Source organism: Gymnoscopelus microlampas, assembly GCF_963454915.1.
Source record: "Gymnoscopelus microlampas genome assembly, chromosome: 9".
Lineage (NCBI taxonomy): Eukaryota > Metazoa > Chordata > Actinopteri > Myctophiformes > Myctophidae > Gymnoscopelus > Gymnoscopelus microlampas.
The window spans coordinates 341759-366699 of NC_139946.1; the positions used below are offsets into that span (position 1 = coordinate 341759).

The window sequence follows — 24941 nt, forward strand, 5'->3', positions numbered from 1 at the left end:
GGGCATCAAAATTGGCTTAAGGGAGGACTAGCCGGCGGGCGGACCTCCGACGTCACGCTCTTGTCACCATGACTCAGCCATAACCATAGAAGGAGTTCCCAATGCAGCTACGCCCAAATATGGAGTGTGTTGTCTAACAAATCAGTCAGCTCCATATATGGGCACAAAAGGGGGCATGTCCATATACTGATGACATCAGGGATCTCCATATATCGGCATAAAAGGGACAAGGACTGACAGATACAGAGATCTCCATATATGGGCACATCAGTCGGATCGGTGGTGCGACGTAGGTCGCACCACCGAACCTCTATATAGTATTAAATGACCAAAAGTAAAAGTTCTCATTGTGCATAATATCCCGTTTCACACGTTTTCTAAATGAATGAAAAATCGTTTGAAAATAACAGATCTACAAGCTCACAACGTGTCGCAATATTAAAAAAATCACACCCAGTGTGAGTAAGCGGTGCCTACTCTGATGAGTGTGTGCTGTCATTCAGGCGGTACAAATCTATTTGATGCACGCTGGCATTCATACGGTACTACTCTACTTTATATGTGTGGGTGCTGGTATTGAGGCGGTACTACTGTATTTGCGCTGATTAGAAATTATTATTAATTATGGCCATTTCAAATGGTAGAAACTGCTGTAGTGCGGCATACATAGTGCGGCATACAGTATGTATGCCGCACTGTGTGCCGTGCCCACTTCAACCCTTTATACATTTTGGCCATTTGAAAATAGACAATCCACAAGCTCACAATGCGTCGCGATGTGACACATTGTGAGCTTGTAGATCTGCAATTTTCAAAAGATTTTAATACATTTTAAAACTTGTGAAATGGGACATTCTGCATAATGAGTACTTTTACTTTTTGTACTTAAGTATAGTAAGTATATTTTGATACCAATACTTTTGTACTTTTACTCAAGTCAATTTAGAATTCCGGACCTTTACTTGTAATAGAGTATTGCAGTATTGATACTTTTACTTAAGTAAAACAAAATAGTACTTTTTACTCCAGTGGTCGTTATTGAACCCAGTCTTTTGTTGTTTTAATTGGTGAGTCATTGTTGCTCTTTGTTTGTATTTTTTTTGTTTTTAGGGGGATATGCCTCCCGCCTCTATTCATTCATGGCTGCCAGTTCCCATCTGATGTCATGTGGGAGTTCTGACTGCTCCAGACCATGACTGAATAACTTCTAGCTTGCATAACGTCTTCAGACTAGGATTTCAGTCTAAGATATACAGGTCATCAGTGGGTGTGGATAGTTTGTATCCTCTCAAGAGGATGACACAATCTCCCACCATGCAACGGCACATACCGTACATCTGAGACGGGCCTTTCCCCTTGGGCTCAACCTTCTCGCAGGAGAAGGTCTCTGGACTGCATTTCCACAGATCATTGAAGGTCTGGTTATCATTGAAGCCACCAAATACTGTATAATGTACAGCTCTCCATTGTAGGCAAAGGCTGAATGACCCCTGCGTCCTTCTGGAAGAAGCCGTGCAGAAGGCCTGCTCAGCCAGCAACACTCTGATGTTGTAGTAGTGCCGGTACCAACAGCCCCCAAATACAAACATCTTTGTCCCGATGATGGTGGCAGAGTGCCATGATGAAGCAGGTGGTGGAGTTCCTCTGGTGTTAATTAAAGACCAGACGATAGGCTCTATGCACAGCATTGGACAGAAATTGGGCCCCTTCCTTGCTTCCTTCACAGGTGTTACCAATGACACTAATGAAGGCTCTGTTCCATTTAGTGTAGCACAGTGGTTCTCAAACTTTTTAATTTCAAGGATGCCCATAACTCTCAGAGTTACACCCTCTCAAGGAACCATGAGGGTCCCTGGACCACACTTTGAGACCCACTAGTATATCTAGTGAGCCAACATGCACAATATCAGCACCCTGACTCTGTTTGACCAGAATGGAACAGAGCCTGCATTAGTATCATTGGTAACACCTGTGAATGTCTTCATAATATGGCTGCTGTGATTAGAGCCTATTGGGGTGGTGGCCAACTGGTAGATGTCATTAGTTTCACCGGTCGGATGGTAGCATAATCCATGGATACCGTTTAGGGACAGTGCCAGCTGCCTTGTGCGTAATTCACGGGTAGCGGGTAGTGCGAAGGGGTAAGGCTTCGTCCAAGACAGGGCCCTTAATTGGGCTGCATAGCAAGTGTTAACATTTATGTTTATTCTTATTTATTTTTGAGATCCAGGGCTATAGCCCACTGTTTCCCAAACTGTGGGTCAGGATCCAAGGTTGGGTCGCGGACCAATTTGTATGGGTCACGAGTAAAAAAGCCCTTCACTTTTTGTTTCCTATATTTTGTCTTTAAGTATTATTTCAAAAGATACAAAAGGGAAACAAAACAATAACTCACGATTTTTCATGAATTAAAAACAAACACTCAAAATAATTTCATGAATAAAGAAAGAAAATCAAATAAATGTAATAAATTACTTTTAAGAAAAATGAAAATAACAGATCTACAAGCTTGGTTTGGGTCGTGGGAGACGATTACATTTCTCTGTTGGGTCTTGTGCTGAAAAGTTTGGGAACCACTGCTATGGCCCCTAACCCCCTCCCCACCCCCATAAAGAGATGCATGCACCTGCAGTACGAAAGCGCGTCTATTCATCTAGTCAACATCATCAAAGCGTTCCAGTCATCTTGACCTTGGTGTTGGAGGCGTTTGGTTTTGGTTCAAAGGTTGTTGCCAGTCTTTGAAGGTTGCACACAGTGGTAGAAGTACTCCAAATCTTTCTTAAGTATAACTACTAGAGTACAAAAGTACTGTCATCAAAGTGTACTCAAAGTAACAACATTAAAAGTACACGTTATGCAGAATGTCCCATTTCACAAGTTTTCTTTTCTTTTCTTTTTCTATTATACACAAAATGTAGATCTGCTTTTTTTGAATAGACAAAGTATAAAATAGGGCTTAACATACTGTATGTTTTGTAATAATAATCTAAATCTACAAATTAACCGTTAAATAAGTGTAGCGGAGTAAAAAGTACAATATTTGCCTTATGATGTTGTGGAGTAGAAGTACTGTATTAAGTATAGCAAAATGAAAAAAAAAAACAACAACTTATACTTAAAGCTGCACTATGTAACTTTCCTCTTCTACCCCGGATTTGAACCCGGTTTCAGTGCTGAATGTTTTACCATTGAGCTAATAGAGGCTGCCTACTTGCTCAGGGGATAAACTGAATCTTGACCATCGGGTCAGAATTCATGTCAGATCCTGTGTCTAGGTGAGACATGACCTTTGGCACGATCTAAATGTCTCAATAGAAGAGCAGGCAGACACAATACAACCACCACAACTATATAAGTTATATTGTATTACCATACAGATTGGACAGAATTACATTTTATTCATTTAAAAAAAGTTACATAGTGGCCCTTTAAGTACAGTACTTCAGTAAAAGTAATTAGGTACTTTCCACCACTGAAACTTGGTGTCATGGTTGGAGGCGTTTTGGGAGCGGTTCAAAGGTTGCTGGTGGTCTTTGAAGGTTGCACGCACGCACGCACGCACGCACGCACGCACGCACGCACGCACGCACGCACGCACGCACGCACGCACGCACACACACACACACACACACACACACACACACACACACACACACACACACACACACACACAAATGAGAAAAGGTTGTCATGCGGAGGAGGAGTGCCACACACTGTCTGCTTTGTGTCCCCAGGATCAGAACTAAACCCAAACAAGCAGCATTCAGTTTTCATGCTCCACATATCTGCAACAAACTTTGCAAGATGTGCAACTCTCACTGCTTTAAATCACAGCAACAAAAACAAACGTTCTGTTTTCCATTGCCTTCTATTGAAGTTTTGTTTTCATAAAATGTTTTAATCAGTTTTCTTATTTATTTATGTTTTTTTTTTGTTTGTTTTTCAAATGTCCCTTCATAATGTGTTTATCTTGCTTAATTGTTGCTGTGCTTAAGTTGTGGAGTTTAAGTGCTCTGAATACTCTTAAAGGAGTAACAGGACAAAAAATGGCTTATTTTCTATCAATTGCTCACCCCATGAAGGCTTGAATACATGGATCTTTTTTTTGTTTTTGTCACATTCCTAAGCCAGTAATTTGATGACCGGTTCATCGGTCAGTAAGACTCAGTAGGAGACTATTTTACTATTCCTACCGGAGACTCCGCCGGTCATCAAATTATTGGCTTAGGAATGCGACAAAAACAAAAAAATCTCCATGAATTCAAGGCTTCATGGGGTGTGTAACTGATAGAAAATACGATTATTTTTGGTGAACTACTCCTTTAAGGAACACAAAACTAGAATAATTAAAGTAAGACCTGAAAATAGGTCCCGTAAAGAGGTGCGAGGATGTTTTCTTTATCAGCTCTTTGCATTGAAATCATTGAACCTTTGAAAACCGGCCAGTATCAAAGCCTCAATCCGCGGATGAGAAACATCGATACTACAGATAAACAAACCCACATCAATACTACTAGCCTGCTAGCAGCAAGACAAGGGCCTCTGTCTGTGCTAGATACAATACTGTGGTCCACGGACTACTAAGTGATCCATGGTATAATATGTGGTCATGTAAAGCAGTGGTTTTCAAACTTTTTTTCATGTAAAGGACCCCCAAATTGATATGTATTTGGCCACGGACCCCCATCTGAAAAGGTTTTGCGCCATTTAAAAAAAATGGTATTTCTTTGACCTTTACTCATTCATGAAATTCTTCTTTTTAATGTTTCAAAATCTTTTGAAACAATAAAACCAAAAATGTAGGGTGAGGGGGTGGGTATTTCTTGTGGCCCATAAAAATGGGTCCGCGATCCCAAATGATGGGTCTCATCAGTGCACCAGAAGGGGGGGGGGGGGGGATAGTTTTATCGCTCTTAAAACAAGTCAATAAAACAAGAAGCAGAAAGGCTTCGTCATCTCCTGTCTGGTCCCATGGCTGGCCATCAGTGTTGCCATGTCTGCTTATCATAAGCGACTTTGGGGTTGTTTTTTTTCTGTAAAGTTGCTCGTAAATATTGGTGGTTGCGGGTTGCATTCTTTTTTTTTTAGGGGGGGGGGCTTGTTTTTAAGTGCAGTTGCTTATTTTGGGCTTACAGCTTCCTAATGTTGTTTAGGACCCCCATCTAAAAATATTTTGTGCTAGGTTAAAATGTTTTAGGGAAAATAGCTGCTCTATTAGATCAGCTATTTTCTTATAGCCGATGTATATCCACCTGTTTCCTAGGCTTTTCACTGTGTTCCACTTCCTGTCTTTTGATCCAATGAAATCCAATGAAACCGGTCAGATGACTAATGATATCCAATGAAATCCGACAGGAAGTGGAAAACACAAGGCCTAGGAAACAGGTGGATAGAGCATAGCAGTGGCGGCCATTTTGTCATTCCACAGATAGAACGGCCATTTGTTTTTCCCATAGAGATTTCCATAAGTATTTATATAAATTATTTTAAGCCTAGAACCAAGCCATCCAGGCTCCTGGTGAATCATGTCCATAAAACATTTGATGGGGGCACAGTGGCGCAGTCGGTAGCGCTGTCGCCTCACAGCTAAAAGGTCCTGGCTTTGATTCGCGCCCAGGATCACTTAGAAAATCGGCTGAAAAAGGGTTACAAAATTGTGGGATAAAAAAAATATACATATATTCTGTGTAAAAGAAATATGTTTTAAAACCGCAAAAAACATATTTTTGGGGCGGTATAACCGCCCCCTATAAGTGAGGTTTGGACACTGACCAATCCTGCACCGTGATTGGCCAATAGTCTACAACGCAGTCTACAACCCTAACCCTTCCACAGCCAATGCAAATCTATACTTTTGCAAAGTCAGCCAATCACATTACAGCTAGTGTCATCACCACTAGCTGTAATGTGATTGGCTGACTTTGCAAATTCAGGACTGTGATTGGCTAGCGAAACACATGACACATGTGCAGCCCTATGAGTAGCAGTATGGACTTAAAAAAAACACTTTTATGTTTTTTTTTAAGTGAATCACTTCCATCACTGTGATGACCACTGTGACCACACCGCCCACTTCACACTGGGTGTGATTTTTTAAATATTTAAATATGTTTTGACACATAATTAAATATGTTATGGTCATGATTCACCGGGAGCTTGGTTCCAGGCTTAACATAATTAATATAAATATTTTCGGAAATCTCTATGGGGAAAATGAAAGAGCTTTTTATCTGTGGCACCACAGAATGGCCGCCACAGCTATGGCCTAGGCCCTACAGGTTTAAAGTGCTCACGTGGCCTCAAGTCTCTTCTATTGGGCTCGTTTTCATAGCTTATTTCTCTCGCAAAATCTGGCAACGCTGCTGGCCATACCCAGACCCCAGACAATCCAAACACAATCAAGGCCTCCAGGGAATCCGATTAATGCAGAGGCTGGAAAGGCCTTAACGTTGTTAAGACAGAGCGGGAAGACCAGACACAGTGGAGACACTGTGGTCACTGCAGAGGAGACACCCCTGGACCCATGGCAAACTGTCCTCTTATCTCCATGTCTAACTGTTTGTATTTTTCTGTAAATTTACCAGTGGTGGAGAAATACTAATTTCTTACTTAAGTAAAAGTATCAATACTGCAGTGTAGAAATAGTCCGTTACAAGTAAAAGTCCGGAATTAAAAAAAAATCATTGAACCTTTGAAAAAAAAAAGTAGAAAGTACTCATCATGCAGAATGTCCCATTTTATTTCACAAGTTTTCAAATGTATAAAATGTATACAAATCTTTTGAAAATAGCAGATCTACAAGTTCACAATGCATTGCGATGCGACATATTGTGAGCTTGTAAATCGGCTATTTTCAAATGGCTAAAAAATGTATGTAGGGCTGTAGTGGTTAATGTATGTTTTGTAATAATAATCAAGACCTAAGTAACTAGTAACTAAAGTTACTACGTAATCTGTATTATTGTACGTTGTACATAATTGTCTTGGTGTTACAACAGCAACAGAACTGATACATACATTCAGCATGTCAAAAGGCCATTACATCCCAGATTTCAGTACTTTGGGGTGGTATTGGGACTCCATGACTAAGACTTGGGAATCTTACTGGACCCATCTTGCAGATGCCAGTAAAGCTTGCACCATCCTCCTCCACCGTGGCTTCAAAAGTCATGTAGTGGACATACTGTAAAGCAAATTATGCGAAGCTGGAGTCCGTTGCACCTCGATATAGAAGTTGTATGATTAGAACAAAAAAAAATCTGTGATCCTAATTTAAACATAATATTGTTAAAATTCTATACACCTTTGACTAGTATGATATTATTCAATTTATACTGATATCCCATCCACCTCCACACAGTCAGAGAGGATCTTCTCCAAGGCAGGTTTTATTATCAGCAAAACAAGGAGCGCTCTTCTCCCAGGAAATGCCAACAAGTTGATTTTCCTCGCACACAACTTGAAAAAAATCAACTCAACTCAAGCTGACACAAGATCAGTAAAAAATGATATATATATCCCACGATTTTGTAACCCCCCACCTTCCCTCTGCCAACCAGGCCAGGGCCAAGCTCATGCCTTCCTTCAATGCATGAGAGCCAACTGACCTTCTTATACACAAATCCACGGCGCGCTGCCCTGCGCGCAGCCATTGCTGCGGTGTTGCGTCCGCGTAGCGTTCACACCGCAGCAATGGCTGCGCGCAGGGCAGCGCGCGGTGGATTCGTGTATAGTCTGGGAGGCTTCGGCTCAAAGCCTGTACAGCAGGGGCGCGGCCACTGCGTTCTGATTCAAATCAACAGCCAATGAAGAAAAGGGGGCGGGATCCACATGCAGTGGGTGTTGCATGTAAATAGGAGCGACGGAAAGCAATTTCCCCTTGAGAAATTGCGGCCGCCATTGTTGTGTACTGCTGTTTTCCTCTCGTCGGACTGTTTAGACGAGTTGCACAGCTCTCAGACCGGTAAGAGATTCTGAGCGTAAGTTACATCCCGCCCACAAATACCAGGGCTCTGGCCCAGAAGTTCCTCGCCCCTCCCGTTTGTACGCGAGAGCTGACGAAAACTTCTGGGAACTCAGATTAACCTTCTTATCACCTGACAGGGGAGGGTTTCCCTGGTTGGACGTAGCAGGAACACGTTATTCCAACCAGTTCCCTTCCCCTCCATCAGGCTGTCATGGGGGCCCTTTCGCCAACCTCACCTAGGGTATGGGCACTGATGACGCGGAGGAGAGAACACGCCCACAGCGCCCAGTGCGGGAACCGAACCAAGGACCTTCTAGCTGTGAGGCGACATCGCTACCGACTGTGCCACCGTGCCCCTGCATGCTAAGTGATGATTAAACTTTCTACCTAGGCTACTTCATTTTTTTATTTCACACACACACACACACACACACACACACACACACACACACACACACACACACACACACACACACACACACACACAGCGACCTACAAGCTTTGTAGATGTACTATAAATCGTGTATTAGTCAGGCGTGTTCAACCATCTGCTGGATATGTAAATGATACATCACAGGTGTGCGTGCGTGTGTGTGTGTGTGCGTGCGATACTTGTGTTGGCCAAATATTCCCACAACTATAGGAGAATTTAAGAAATTGTCAGGACAATTTTTCTGCTCTTCACAAGAGAAATGTTTGATACTTTTGGTTTAAGTAAAAGATTTGAGTACTTTTTCCACCACTGCTGTTAGCGCAATCTCATTGTAACTAAGATATCTGATAGAAATGAAATAAATACAATCAGATTGCTTAGTTGGAGGTACCTGTTATATAATGAGGCATAATGTATGGACACACAAGGACACAATGCAAAGGTCAAATCAAATGAGCAGGTGGGAGAGATGGTTTCCACTGTGTGGACTGTTCATATTTGAAGCTGCCTGTATGCCAGTCTACCCTTGATGAGTTCAACGTTTCCACTCAAAAGCCTACATTTACTTCAGTATGTATTTAAGATGTTTGTATGTTTGTTTATTTATGTATTTGTTTCTTTGTTTTGGAAGGTCAAGGCTTTCACTCCACTACATTTCAATGACTACTGTACTTTTGACTCCACTACTAGGGAAAACATTACATTACGAATGAACCACTTCAGCTATATATTGTTTTTAAATAGTGAAAATAGCAGACCTACAAGACCTATTTTAATACAACTGTGACTTTGTAATTTGTACATTTGAAGACTTTTTTAAAGCATGTATTTCGGAATTTGTAGTACTTTTAAAAGCACTCTGAGGAAGCAGGGCATTGTATTACCAAAAAAAACTAAAAACTAGTTGAAACACTGAGATACAAGGTTTTCTCCCTGTCAGCAACGTTAATTATGTTCTTTAAGCATTTTGTTTTGTGTTGCATGTGTTTGCTTGGTCTTGCATCATATTCTGGGCTGTTTGTTTTGAGTAGGGTTGCCAAATACCTGAGGGACACCCGTGGGCATCCTTCATTTCCAAGAAAAAACATTAAGGACAATTGTATATGAACCGGCCAGCATCCACATTCTGGGTGGAACATTGGCAAAAAAAAAATAGCCAATTTACAAGCTTGTAGATGTCCAAAAACGGTCCAAATGCAGAGACAACTCTTGTTATTGAACTTGTAAGATGTTTGTCTTTCTGATTCTCAAAAATCCCTCATCAGTTCAATAATAACAAGTATTTAAATAAGTCTTTATTTGGCCCCAGCAAAAAGTACTAATTTTTTTTTATCAATTACTGTACAAACTCCATGAAGCCTTGAATTTGTGGAGATTTTTTTTTAGTTTTTGTCACATTCCTGAGACAATATTTGATGACCGGGTCATCGGTCAATAGGACTCAATGGAGACTTTTGGGCATCAAATTATATACGACAAAACCCCCCAAAAATCGTGTGTAATTGATTGAAAATAAGTCATATGTATCTCAAAACATTTCAGGTGAGAAATTAGCAAGGCAGTAACATAAACGTCCCTCCGCAGAACCCCCAACCCATCTCCCCTGTCCCCCCGTGTTGCAACGAAACAGCTGCGCTTTGAGCTGTGTGTGTTGAGCCCTTCATCCCATAGCCCGAAAGGACAGGACCATCGGCTGAGACTGTGATTGGTTGAGGCACATCACGACTCCGTTTCAGAAGCATAAAAGAGCTAGCAAAGCTAGCAAGAAAAAGCCATTTCATGACGTCCTGTAAAGTACTTACTGGACAGGGCAGTCCTGGCTTCCAGAGGCTGGGTGAACACTCCTAATCCCATGTGGGAGCGTGCAGCTATGGAGAACACGTACACAGTGTCTGGTTGGAGCTCCTCTATTGCGCAGGAACCAGCCGGGTCCAACGTGACATGGTGCTTTAGAGAGAGTGAGAGAGAGCAAAAGACGGGACATCAATATCAGTGGTGTAAATAACTAAGTACATTTACTCAAGTACTGTCCTTAAGTACAATTTTGAGGTATTTGTACTTTACTTGAGTATTTCCAATTTCCAATACTTTTATCCATCCTGGATCCAAATATTGTACTTTTACTCCACTACAATTATTTGAAAACTTTAGTTACTAGTTATTTTGATTATTATTACAAAACATACCAACATTAACCCCTTCAGCCCTATTTAAATTTTAGCTATTTGAAAATAGCCCACCTACAAGCTCACAATGCGTCGCAATTTTTATATTTGAAAACTTGTGAAATGGGACCTTCTGCATAATGAGTACTTTCTACTTTTGGTACTTTAAGTACATAAAAGTACATTTGATACCAATTACTTTTGCACTTTTACTCAAGTACATTTTTAAATCCGGACTTTTACTTGTAACAGAGTATTTCTACGTTGCCGTGTTGATACTTTTACTTAAGTACTTTTTCCACCACTGACAATATTATTCATTGACCTAAACCCAGCTGACCCAACCCTTTTTCATGCCAAGGTCCTTCCAAATGAACATGTTATTGTTACTGGCCCTACAGCTTGGGTCAATATGGTTCAGACAAAGAATGTTCCTTACTACTCACCTTGTCCTCTGGGTTACTGGCCTCCCAGTACACCAGCTCCAGCTTTGTGAGTGGATCCTGGACCGGCCAATCCCACGTCAACATGATGCGTGTGTCCAGCTCTGCCTCCGCCTCTAAACCCGACAGCTGAGCTGGAACTGAGAGAGAGAGAGAGAGAGAGAGAGAGAGAGAGAGAGAGAGTCACATCCAGTCAAATCCGATTTATTTCTCAAATTCGATCTATTGACCCGACTGGCCACACTGCATTTGCAAGTGACCAGTGGTGTAAAATAACCAAGTGCATTTACTCAAGTACTGTACTTATGTACAATTTTGAGGTATTTTTTACTTTACTGGAGTATTTCCAATTTCCAATACTTTTACTTCTTCTCCATTACATCTCATAGGCAAATATTGTACTTTTACTCCACTTTGCGGATATATATTATTATATTATAAAACATACATTAACCACTTCAGCCCTGTTTTATACCTCGGCTATTTGAAAATAGCTGGTCTACAAGCTCACAATGCGTCGCGAGCTTGTAGATATGCTATTTTCAAACATTTTAGTACTTTAACTTTTTGTACTTTAAGTATATATATATATATATATTTTTTTTTAATAATTTTTATCCCGCGATTTTTGTAACCCATTTTTTTCACCCGGTGCCAATTTCCTAAGTGATCCTGGGCGCTACACCAGCCCTACACCAGCCCTACACCAGTCCCCCACAGCCAGGGAGGCCAGGGCCGAGCTCATGCTTCCTTCAGTGCATGAGAGCCAACTGACCTTCTTGTCACCTGACAGGGGGGAGTTTCCCTGGTTGGACGTAGCGCGTGGAAGGAACACGTTATTCCAACCAGTTCCCTTCCCCTCCATCAGGCGCCCCGGCTGTCATGGGGGAGGCGGTATAGCGACCAGGATTACTACATGTTTTTGTGAGGGTATTAACTACCCTAGGAGACACGGGGAGAACATGCAAACTCCACACAGAGTAGGCCCTTTCGCCAACCCCACCCTGGGTATGGGCGCTGATGACGCGGAGGAGAAGACACGCCCCCAGCGCCCACAGCGTCCCCGGCGGGAATCAAACCCAGGACCTTCTAGCTGTGAGGCGACAGCGCTACCGACTGCGCCACCGTGCCACTTTAAGTATATTTTGATGCCAATACTTTTACTCAAGTAGCATGTTGAACACTGGCTTTTTACTTGTAACAGAGTATTTCTATATTAAAGAATTGTTTACTTAAGTAGAAAAAGTTAGTACTTTTCCCAACACTGCAAGTGACCAGATTGGATCTGTCACAGATCTGTGTGTTCAGACTGATTTAAAGAACGTCAACCTAAAGTGCCCTGCGTCGACATATCTGCTTTCATGACGTTATGACATAGGCGTCATAACGTCATGATCATCTCTTTATCTTCAAATTCTTTATTTTCCTCTGACACTGCTGAAAGGACCTTGTGATCCATCTTTAGAAATTTGAATCAGATTTGAAACCACCTCTGAATGTGGCTCAAGTTGGATTTGTAAAAATCAGATTCCATGTGACCTGTCTCTGTTCAGACTTTATAAAACAAATCGGATTCCAATCTGGATATGACATAGATCTGATTCAGGCTGGATTCAGGCTGGATTTCACTGCCAGTGTAAACGGGTCCTTAGAGTGGCCTGTGACCTTACAAGTAAGTGGAGGTCCCTCATCACACTTGAGACACACAGGCTGTAGTGATTTGTTCACTCATCCCTTGAGCTTTTCAATACCAACTGGATATGTTTGTTTATCTCATGTATAGTTTTTTAAGAGGCTATTTGTTTTGGGAAATTAACACATCTTGCTTCTTCCAAATAACGTCTTGCAAGACTTATCTTTGGATTACTACTAACCTGGAGAATTTACAAAGTAGTTGAAGATGTTGGGATATGTGACTCCTGGCCATGTAGTTGGGTAATTTCCCCAACAACATTCAGGCAAGTTATATGGACAACCCACAAGTTGTAATTTGTCATTGTACCGTCGGAGCTCTGCGGCAGTTAGAGAATATAAGCCTGTGATACGTTCAAAGTACAGACATAAACAAAGTCAGTCGGGATGTAGCTCTTCAAATTAGGCGCTTGTAAAGACAGAGATGTCAATGCAATGTGACTGATTGTCTGTCTGCCGGCTCCGCTCAGCTCTGTTAACATTAAGGGTCACCCATTTCAGTGGCAAATTAATGTGAAACACATCATCTATTGAGCAAACAAGAAGATATGTTGACAAAGACATTAGGAAACATATTTTTATTCCAATCAATATAATTTTAAAAGTAAGCTAACCACCTTTGAAGCCCATTGTGGCTTCCTATTGGCAGGCCTGCAGAACACGTTTTCTCCTTACCAGAGTGGTGGCGCTATATATTGTCCGTAGACTACAGCTAGGCTACTCAACACCATAGTGTCAGCTGTTGTAGTGCAGCCTGAGGATGCAGGGGCTCGCCCCAAACTTATTTGGTGATGAAACCAGTATAGTCGCTGTACTGGTTTCAAATGAAAATAGCCGATCTACAAGATCACAACGCGTTGCGATGCAACGCATTGTGAGCTTGTAGATATGTTATTTTCAAATGTTTTTTATACATTTGAAAACTTGAAATGGGACATTCTGCATAATGAGTACTTTTACTTTTGGTACTTTAAGTACATTTTGATACCAATACTTTCGTACTTTTACTCAAGTACATTTTTAATTCCGGACTTTTACTTGTTACAGAGTAATTCTACATTGCAGTATTGATACTTTTACTTAAGTAAGAGATGTGTGTACTTTTTCCACCACTGACTGTAGTACCAAAGTAAATGGTTTAGTTACTGTCCACCACCTACCTCCTTGCTGGGTCTTGACTTGCAGCACATCAGATGGGGGTCCGTCTCCCATGGAGGTGAAGGCCAGGACCCTCAGACTGTACGTGATGTCAGTGGTCAGCCCAGAGATGGTGGTCACCTGCAGGGGGGATGACACCGTACTCCGGTCAAGGTATGCATGCAGTACTGCTGGTCCGATATCACTCAGCTACAAGTGAAAGTAGCTCAGTCCAAATCGGTACTTGAGTCAAAGTACCGGAGTATTTGCTTTTAACCCCTCAAACCCCATATGGTTGAGCGGAGTCCCTCATGGCTTAATGCCAGTGTATTTTCTGTTTTCTGTTATTGTGGGGAAAGTCGATCTGCTATTTTTCAGAGCTTTCCCCACAATACGGACGCTGGGCTTTAAAGGAGTATTCCAGACCACGTTTTTCTTACCTTTATATGATGTTATTACGTCCTAGGACAGGTGGTGCAGTAGAAAAATGTCATAACTCCATCCCGAGTCCACCGCAGCTAAAAACCAGAGCAGATGGTCCATGCTCTAGATCGTGTATTTTTATCGGGATTTTATATATCTATATATTTTTTCATATCTGACTTTCACAATGACAGAAACATGTCCACAGTGTTTTTTGTCTCAAATGCGCCGCCATAGTGTTTACGTTCTGATCACGGGCGAAATCTCGGCTTGCGAGACATCCAGAGGGGCTCATCTCACACAGACACTGTGGGCAGTTTTCTGTCATTGTGAAAGTCATATATTATGAAAAAAAAAAAAAACGTGATAAAAATACGCGATCTAGAGCATGGACCGTCCGCTCTGGTTTTTAACTGCGGTGGACTCTGGATGGAGTTTTTCTACTGTACCACTTGTCCTAGGACATAATAACATCATATAAAGGTAAGAAAAACGTGCTCCGGAATTCTCCTTTAAGTGGTTAAAAAAGTTATAAAAGTACAGATTACAAAGTACAGTTGCTTTTTAATATCAATGCATTGCTGTATACAAACGAATCAAAATCAGAATTTAACCAAATTCAAACAATTTTCACGAATGTTCATGAAAAAAGCTGATTTACAAGCTCACATCACATCATGACGTGGCACGCTGTGAGCTTGTAGATCTGCTATTTCCCACTATTTTAATGTTTATATGTAGAGAACGTAAAGGAGTACTTCACCCATTTTCAACATTATCTTCATGTAATTGATCCTTACTAATGCTGACAGGCTTATCAGCCCCCCATACAGTTTTTAAATTGCTTGATTCAGTATTTAGATATTTGATATTCATTTTATCAGACATGCCCCCTTCCTATACAAAGCCATTAGTTGGGTCATATATGGCACTTCCGTGACCGTGGAGAGCAAAGGTCCGTTTCTCAATGGATTTGTCATCTAGGAGGGTTATTAAACAAATTTAGCCGGGGTGTCTTTTTTTAAACGGCGGGGGAAATTTGTGAGAGACCAAAATCCAAAATGGCGACTGTGAAAATGAACTTTTTAATGGTTTGACCTACAAAGATGCACAATACATGGTTTCAGAGCTTATTTTGGTCAAGGAATACATATTTGGTGTTTATATAATGATTTGACCTATTGTTGACCTTCAAATGCAAGATGGCTGCCAATTATGAGCTCCAAAAGGTTTTTCTTTCAAAATTGTCACAGAGCCTTCTTATTAGGCTCTAATGAAAGCTCTGCTCATGATGAGTTGAATAATATACAGTATAAGTACACAGAAGTAATCTCTGAGGTCAATACAGTCAATGTTTGTGTGTAAACAACAGTTACTGAGTTTCCCATTAAATAGTGTAGGCTACTGAGAATATGGTGTCCAGTTCATCCCATCCCATTTTCATAATGAACCAAAAATAAATCAGCACTATAGCCCAACATAACATAGTATTCTGTATGCAAAGCTAAAAGGCTAGTTACTTGAGGTGAATCTAAATGTCAACTCATTTGTCACCCTTATTTTATAGTATTGCTCCCAGTGTTTCCTGTCTGTCTAGTTACTTTTACCTGCCTTGTCTAACCAGTCCTGTGATTTTGTCAGTGTTTCCACCTGTGTCCTCCTAGTCCCCCAGCCTATCCCAATGTTGATTGTCTGTTGAGTTCACCTGTGTCCTATTAATCCCTGTCTATTTAAGCCCTGTGCTTGCACTGTGTTTTTGTTGGTCTGTAGACCATTGTCATGTGAGGTTGTTAGTCCTTGTTTTTTGTGCTCAAGAATCTTGGACTTATGAGTGTCTGCCATTCCAGAGCCCTTGAATCGCTTGTAGGTGGCATAGATGTAGGACATCAGCTGGTGGAAAGGTGGAGAATTGGGAGGATGTCCTTGAACATTTCTGGATGGTCACCAACAAGAAAGGAGAATGGAATATTCTTCTGCCGCATGGCCTCCACATGTTTCACCATTATGTCATTCACCACTGACTTGCTTGGAGGTTCATTGTATGTTGTGTGGTAATAAGGCTTGCTCTTGTTGGGTGGTGGATGACAGCAGGACTGGGCACCACTGTATCCTGGAACTCACTGGTCTTCAGGTGGTGGTCTTGTTCCATAATTGTCTACAAGAGACAGTGCATGACAGAGCGAGCACGCTGTGGAGCTGACCCATCCACTGGTGGATCTACCCTGGGACGAGCAGGTGGCTCACTCTTGCTACCAGGGGGGCATCTGTACTGGCAAACCTTTGTTAGTTCTGCACACTTCTGCTTTAGCTGTGCAGAGATTTCCTTCTTCTTGGTGAGCTTTTCAGCAGTCTCTTCACCTGGTTTCTTTTCATAGCTCTCTGGCTGCATGTACATGACATTTGTTCGATGGACTTCTGTAGACTCACCTGTCATAGTGTCAATCTTGAAGTTGTCATTGTCGATGGTCACAATAGTTGGCTTGCTGTCTGCGAACTCCTGTGGGCAGGTTGCTGATGCCTCCACATCCATCAGAGCCCAATGATCATAGAGGAGCAGTGTATCTGCATAGCTGATGCAGACACAGCTCTTGTGCAGAATGTCTACCAGATCTTTACTCCTTGTCATGCCATGGACATTTACGCCCAGGTTGATAACAGAGCTCTGCAGTGTGCTCGCTCTGTGATACATGCACTGTCTCGTGTAGACAATCATGGTACAAGACCACGCCCAGTCCTGCTGTCATCCACCACCCAACAAGAGCAAGCCTGATTACCACACAACATACAATGAACCTTCAAGCAGTGGTGAATGACTCAATGAATCATGGAGAAACATGTGGAGGCCATGCAGCAGAAGAATATTCCATTCTTCTTTCTTGTTGGTGACCTGCATCTACAAGACACTCACTCAGCTCAAGGCAGAGAATCCAGAAATGTTCAAGGACATCCTCCCAATCCTCACCTTTCCACCAGCTGATGTCATCCATCTATGCCATCTACAAGCGATTCAATGGCTCTGGAATGGCAGACACTCTGCTTACAGCAGGGGTAGTAGTGGAGGGGTTGGTAGACCAAGCACTACGAGGAAAGCACTACAGATGGGGCGTGCGGTGCATCCTGCTCTGGAGAGAGGTTCTTATCCAAAATCAAATGTCCAAGATTCTTGAGCACAAAAAACAAGGACTAACAACCTCACATGACAATGGTCTACAGACCAACATAAACACAGAGCAAGCACAGGGCTTAAATAGACAGGGATTAATAGGACACAGGTGAACTCAACAGACAATCAACACAGGGATAGGCTGGGGCACTAGGAGGACACAGGTGGAAACACTGACAAAATCACAGGACTGGTTAGACAAGGCAGGTAAAAGTCACTAGACAGACAGGAAACACTGGGAGCAATACTATAAAATAAGGGTCACAAATGAGTTGACATTTAAATTCACCTCAAGCAACTAACCTTTCTAGCTTTGACTACAGAATACTATGTTATGTTGGGCTATAGTGCTAATTTATTTTTGGTTCGTTATGAAAATGTGATGGGATGAACTGGACACTATATTCTCAGTAGCCTACACTATTTAATGGGAAACTGCAACTCAGTAACTGTTGTTTACACACAAACATTGACTTTATTGACCTCAGAGATTACTTCTGTGTACTTATACTGTATATTATTCAACTCATCATGAGCAGAGCTTTCATTAGAGCCTAATAAGAAGGCTCTGTGACGATTTTGAAAGAAAAACCTTTTGGAGCTCATAATTGGCAGCCATCTTGCATTTGGAGGTCAACAATAGGTCAAATCATTATATAAACACCAAATATGTATTCCTTGACCAAAATAAGCTCTGAAACCATGTATTGTGCATCTTTGTAGGTCAAACCATTAAAAAGTTAATTTTCACGGTCACCATTTTGGATTTTGGTCTCTCACAAATTTTCCCCGCCGTTTTAAAAAAGACACCCCGGCTAAATTTGTTTAATAACCCTCCTAGATGACAAATCCATTGAGAAACGGACCTTTGCTCTCCACGGTCACGGAAGTGCCATATATGACCCAACTACATTGTAACTTCAAACTCATTTTAACCATGATAGATTCATCGGAAACATCCGTCTTTGGTTCTGGTGACTGATATTGTCCTTCTAATACGTGAGGAGGCCATGTCATTACTTTTTTTCATTTATTTTTAATATTTCTTTTGGAAAATGAAAAAATATTAAATACAATAAAAAAATAAAATAAAATAAACAAAAAACATATTAATTGAAAAAACACGGCCCCCTCACAGGGCAGGATGAGTCACCAGAACCAAGGACGGGTGTTTTTGATGAATCAAACATTGTTTGGAGTTTGAAGTTATAATGGGTTTGTAAAGGAAGGGGGCTGTCTGATACTGTCCACGACTGGTCACCTGACTGTTGTCTGTGTCGTGCGCACGCCAGGCACTGAGTGGGGCGCCGTGCTCGCGACTGTAGTAGACGCGGTAGCCGCGGATCTCTCCGTTGGGCTCCTCTGGCGCCTCCCACTGGACCAGCATGGTACTGGAGCTGAGCATGCGCGCCTGGACGTGTAGGGGAGGGGAGGAGGGCGCCTGCTCGCCGGTGCGGGTGTCCACCAGAGCTCCGGGCGGACCGCGGCCAATGTTGTTGACCGCCATGACACGGAACTCGTACCGCGAGAAGGGACTGAGGCCTCCGATGCTGTAGCGGGTGGTGGCCACACCGTCCACTTCCTGGAAGTCAAGCTTATAGTTAAAGCTGCCCTGTGTAACTTTCCTCTTCTACCCCGGAACCTGGTTTCCTGCACACGTGCTGAAATGTTTAACATAGAGCTAATAGAGCCTGCCTGCTTGCTCGGTGGATACATTGAATCTTGACCATCAGGTCAAAATTCGTGCCAGATCCTGTGTCTAGGTGAGACATGACCTTTGACACGATCTAAATGTCTCAATAGAAGAGCAGGGAGACAAAATACAACCAACCCAATTATATAAGTTATATTGTATTAACATACTCTACCGTACAGATTGGACAACATTACATTTTATTAATAAAAAAAGCAAAACAGACATGAGTTATAACTGTACTTGGACCGATTTTTCCCTGAACAGCAATTTGTGGGTTATGTGTTATTTGCCTTGAAACTAGATAGGTGTGTGTGTGTGTGTGTGTGTGTGTGTGTGTGTGTGTGTGTGTGTGTGTGTGTGTAATGAACATAGCCCAATCCTAAAATGCTCATGTGTGCAACGGAACAATAAATGGCTTGAACGGAACTCGGTTGTCCCACATTCTTGTAGATGTGCCATGGTGATGTTCAATATTCTGTGAACCAAAGTAGAACTCAATCTTACAGTGGGTGAGGGGGGGCATTGCACAAAACATGACCATCCTCCTATAATTTGAGTAACGTCTGTCTGTAGTGGTGAGTTGTTCTGCCCGGTTCTCCTCAGTGGCTGGAGCAATTGATCTGAGTTTGCACACAGCCATTGACCATTACCAGCGAAGCCTGTATTTCGATTTCGTTTTTTTATTTTATAACACAATACTTTTTCTGCCCTTTTTTGAATCCTACCTCTGAATATTCCATAATACACTAAAAACTAACACTGAAACAAATACAAACTAAACTAAAACTAAGCTGGAGAGAAAGGGAGACCTCTGTTACAGAACAAACACAACGATTACACAATAGAACAATTTAAAGGAGTTGTTCACCCAAAAAAATACTTATTTTCTAGAGATTGTTTTTGTCGCATTCCTAAGCCAATCATTTGATGACCGGAGGACACTCAATGGACACTCTTTGAGTCTCCGCCGGTCATCAAAGTATTGCCATAGGAATGCGACAAAAACTAAACAAATCTCCATGAATTCAAGGCTTCATGGGGTGTGTAATTGATAGAAAATAAGCAATTTTTGGGGTTAACTACTCCTTTAACACATATTTTAACAAGCATATACCACGTAACTGCACCTTTAAAATGCTAATTGCAATGATCTATATGACAAAGAATAAAGTCAAATGTCCTGATGATGACAGCGGTACCTGGAAGCCATTGAGGGGAGGTGCGGTGGCACGGTACTGGATGACATAGTAGGACACTGGTTCTGTGTTCCCAGAGTCCCATGTGAGCGTGACACTCGTGGCCGTGGTCTCTGTCACCGTCAGTGAGGTGGGGGGTTTAGGTAGGGCTGTGTGATGAAAACACACATTAATATCATAACTAGAAAAAGTTCCAGCCAGGTCAGGTAGGTTAGTGTGGGCCAGCAATGTTCGGAATAGGCTCTATGCACAGCAGCCATATTGGGAATGAATTGGGCCCCTTCCTTCTGTTCCATTTAGTGTGGCATAGTGGTTGTCTTATTTTCAAGGACCCCCATAACTCTGAGAGTGTACAAATGGAACCAAATGGACCCTAAGGGTCCATTTGGTTCCATTTGTACACTCTCAGAGTTAGACACCCACCATAAGGGGCCATTTGGGAACCAAAATGGCACTCGGCGTGGCACTCGGTGCCGCGCTATGAGCTTGTAGATCTGCTATAATCAGGTGCTTAATCAAGCGTTCGTTAACACTAAATCAACATAAAAACTCAGGGCTCCACCCACCTTTGACGGTGACCTGGGCAGTGGTGTCGATGACGCCCAGCGAGGAGATCGCCACGCACGTGTAGTTCCCCGACTGGCGGACGTTGGTGAGCTCCAGCACGTTGCGCCCCACAGGCATCTCCTCCTCCTTGGTGAGCTCGGCGCCCGCGCCGCTCACCCACTTCACGTACGGCATGGGCGCGCCCACCGCCACGCAGGTGAGGTTGACGGCGCCGCCCGGCATCACCTCGTGGTCGGTGGGCGGGATGGAGAAGCGAGGGGGCACGCGGCGGACTATAGGGGTGTATACGGAGGGGGGGGGGGGGGGGGGGGGGGGAGCAGAGAAGAAAAGCAGGGTGGGCCAGTGAGAGGAACTCACAGGCAAGAGAGCGTCGTTCTCATAGTGAGAGCTAGAGCTGGGCTGTAATACCCAGTGGTGGAAAGTAACTAAGTACATGTACTCAAGTACTGTGCTTGGGTACAATTTTGAAGTATTTGTACTTTACTTGAGTATTTCCAATTTCCAATACTTTTGCTTCTAATCTCAGAGGCAAATATTGTACTTTTACTCCACTACAATTATTTGAAAACGTCAATTACTCGTTACTTTGCAGATATAAATTATTACATTATAAAACATACATTAACCACCTATTTCATACCTAGGCTATTTGAAAATAGACGTTGTTGTGAGCTTGTAGATCTGCTATTTTCAAACATTTCAGTACTTTTGGTACTTTAAGTACATTTTGATACCAATACTTTTTGTACTTTTACTCAAGTAAATTTTGAACGCTAGACTTTTACTTGTAACTGAGTACTTCTACATTGCAGTATTGATACGTTTCTTTAAGTAAAACATTTGAGAACTTTTTCCACCACTGGCTCCAACTAGTTACTAATATGTAGACTGAAAGAACGAGCCCAAAAGATGGTCTTGAAGGGCGGATCCAAACTCAGCCGCCCGGATTCGTGCGGCGCTTCCTATTGCTTCACCAATCTATGTCCCCGCCTCACCTCCCCGCCCCCCCCCCCACGGCCTGTGCACGGAGCACGCTGACGTCACCAAATTTAGAGCGACGCCCCTCTGCACTCTGATTGGTTAGGAGATAAAAAGGTCCTAAGACCATCGTTCCTGCATCGTTCGCCCAGGCTTTTTTTCTTTTGTAACAAAAAAAATGGGTGCCATTTTTGAATGCCATGGGTTTCCGAGGCTACTAATATGTAATGTTGGGAAGAGGGGGGAAGGTGGGGGGGCTTAGCTAAATGGGTAGAGAGGCTGTCTGGAAATATGAAGTTACCAGGGTCGATTCCCGGCCCCGGCAATGTGCCGAGGTGTCCCTAGAGCAAGACACTAAACCCTAACTGACGCTGAAATAACTATGAGTTACTAAGTTACAATGCATGTGATTTGTTATTGACTGAGACTTCACTTTCCCTGGGCAACATTAGCCACTTTCTCCAGGCGTTCCAAGGCCAGCGAGGAGTTAAAATTCCCCACCTGGTCCTTGGTCTGCCAGGGGGGGGACGTGCACTGAGGGAGGACCTCCCTCGGGAGACGCTGGCTCCTTTCCAAGAGGCTCTATCCACAGCAGCCATATTATGCGAGTAATATCAAAGACATTCACAGGTGTTACCAATGATACTAATGAAGGCTCTGTTCCATTCTGGTCAAACAGAGTCAGGGTGCTGATATTGTGCATGTTGGCTCACTGGAAACACTCTGTTACACCAGTGGGTCTACAGTTGGGGTCCAGGGACCCTCATGGGCTTCCAAATGGCCCCTTACAGGTGTGTAACTCTGAGAGTGTACAAATGGAACCAAATGGACCCGTAAGGGTCCATTTGGTTCCATTTGTACACTCTCAGAGTTATGGGGGTCGTGGAAACCACTGTGCTACACTAAATGGAACAGAGCCTTCATTAGTATCATTGGTAACGTGAAGGAAGTGATAATATGGCTGCTGTGCATAGAGCCTAGTGAAAGTGCAGCTGTCTTCACAGCAGTTTCTCCCGGGTGACTAAACTTTCTCCCCCGTATCCCTAAGGCAGACACTAGCCACCTGTCTGAGAAAAGTCATTTTGGTTTGTATCCATGATCTTATTCTTTCGGTCATGATCCACATTTCATGACCATAGGTGAGAGTAGGAGCGAAGATTGCCTGGTACTGTATATCGAGAGCTTTGCGTTCTGGCTCAGCTCTCTTTTTGTCACACATACAGTGGCCGTAACACCGCTCCTACTGCTTTGATTCTCTTACACTGTAGATCTCCTCTTTTTTCACAACCTCCTACTATGGAGTATAAATAGGTTTAATATAGTCTATCTGTGTCAAAAACACATAACATTGATTGTAACTTAGTTACTCAAAGTTAGTAAGTTACATTGTTTTGGCAATTGTAATAAGTTACACTAATAATTATTGGGGAAAGTAACATTACAGTAATATATTACTTAGTAACTGGTTATTGCCCAACACTGCTCATGATTAGTCAGAGAACCAAGGTTACAATAGTAACCCAAATGTTTTCATGAGTACTCAGAAAATTATTGTTACACTGTTAAACCAAATGTTTTTTATTAGTACTCAGAACTATGATTACTCCAGTAACCCAAATGTATTTTCACGAGTATTCACAATCCAAATGTTTTTTATGAGTAGGCTACTCAGAGAACTATGGTTACACTAGTAACCCACATAATTTTTCATGAGTACTCAGAGAACTATGGTTACGCTAGTAGCCCAAATGTTTTCATGAGTACTCAGAGAACTATGGTTACGCTAGTAACCCAAATGTTTTCATGAGTACTCAGAGAAAACTATGGTTACACCAGTAACCCATATGTGTTTTATGGGTACTCAGAGAACTATTGTTAGGGCGCGCTCCCACCGCACTTTTATTTTACCTCTGGGGCGGAATCTGCCAATGCTTTGTCAATGTAAATGTGTGGATTCTGGATTCTGGTGTGGATAAACCTTGCGTTTATCCTCTCTAGACCACTTGTCCATTTGAAGCATATAACTGCTGGAGGCAGGAGCTGCTTTTCCCCCTCTGTCCAATCGGTAGTCAGGAAGCAACATGGTGCTCAAGGCAGAAGGCGGTGCGGGCCTATGCGGGGACGGTCCTGAAAGTGAGTGACAGGTGGGTCACTCACGTTTTTTAGAATCCGCTGGCTTCAAAAAACTGTGGCCACGCACAACCTGTGCTTAACAGCAGCCAACCATGTTTTGGTGGGAGCGTGCCCTTATGCTAGTAACCAAAATGTTTTCATGAGTACTCAGAGAACTATGGTTACGCTAGTAACCCAAATGTTTTCATGAGTATTCGGGGAACCCAGGTCACACAGGTAACCCAGATATTTTGCAGGTGCAGGACTATGTCCTCTCCAAGGCCCTCGCTGTGAATTTGAATGTGAATCTATACCTTCTACATTTCTGACTGGTGTGTGTGTGTGTGTGTGTGTGTGTGTGTGTGTGTGTGTGTGTGTGTGTGTGTGTGTGTGTGTGTGTGTGTGTGTGTGTGTGTGTGTGTGTGGTGTGAGATGTGTGTGTGATGTGTGTGTGTGTGTGTGTGTGTGTGTGTGTGTGTGTGTGTGTGTGTGTGTGTGTGTGTGTGTGTGTGTGTGTGTGTGTGTGTGTGTGTGTGTGTGTGTGTGTGTGTGTGTGTGTAATTTGAGAAATAGACATTGTGGGGATCATTTTCCTGATCCTCACAATGTCAGTGGTTGTTTGGTGGTTAAAGATTTTTTCGCGTTAGGTTTACAATTAGGAAAAGATTCAGGTTGAGGTTTATGTCAGGATTAGACATTTAGAGGTCAGGTTTAGGGTTTAGGATTAGACATTTAGAGGTCAGGTTTAGGGGTTAGGATTAGACATTTAGATGTTATAGGTTTAGGGGTTAGGATTAGACATTTAGAGGTCAGGTTTAGGGGTTAGGATTGGACATTTAGAGGTCAGGTTTAGGGGTTGGGATTAGACATTTAGAGGTCAGGTTTAGGGGTTAGGATTAGACATTTAGAGGTCAGGTTTAGGGGTTAGGATTAGACATTTAGAGGTCAGGTTTAGGGGTTAGGATTAGAC

General features: G+C 42.5%; 1 protein-coding gene across 1 annotated transcript in view; it reads right to left on the reverse strand.

Moving 5' to 3' along the window:
* Positions 1 to 24941, reverse strand: part of LOC311051253 (receptor-type tyrosine-protein phosphatase F-like) — a 254763-nt gene that overhangs the window by 121192 nt on the left and 108630 nt on the right. Inside the window, exons 7-12 of the mRNA XM_084065737.1 lie at positions 20881 to 21153; positions 20318 to 20463; positions 18684 to 19004; positions 13860 to 13977; positions 11011 to 11147; positions 10202 to 10346 (exon numbers count right to left, since the gene is read on the reverse strand). Of these exons, the coding sequence (XP_083921863.1) occupies positions 10202 to 10346; positions 11011 to 11147; positions 13860 to 13977; positions 18684 to 19004; positions 20318 to 20463; positions 20881 to 21153 (1140 nt within the window). The remainder of the gene's footprint in view (positions 1 to 10201; positions 10347 to 11010; positions 11148 to 13859; positions 13978 to 18683; positions 19005 to 20317; positions 20464 to 20880; positions 21154 to 24941) is intronic.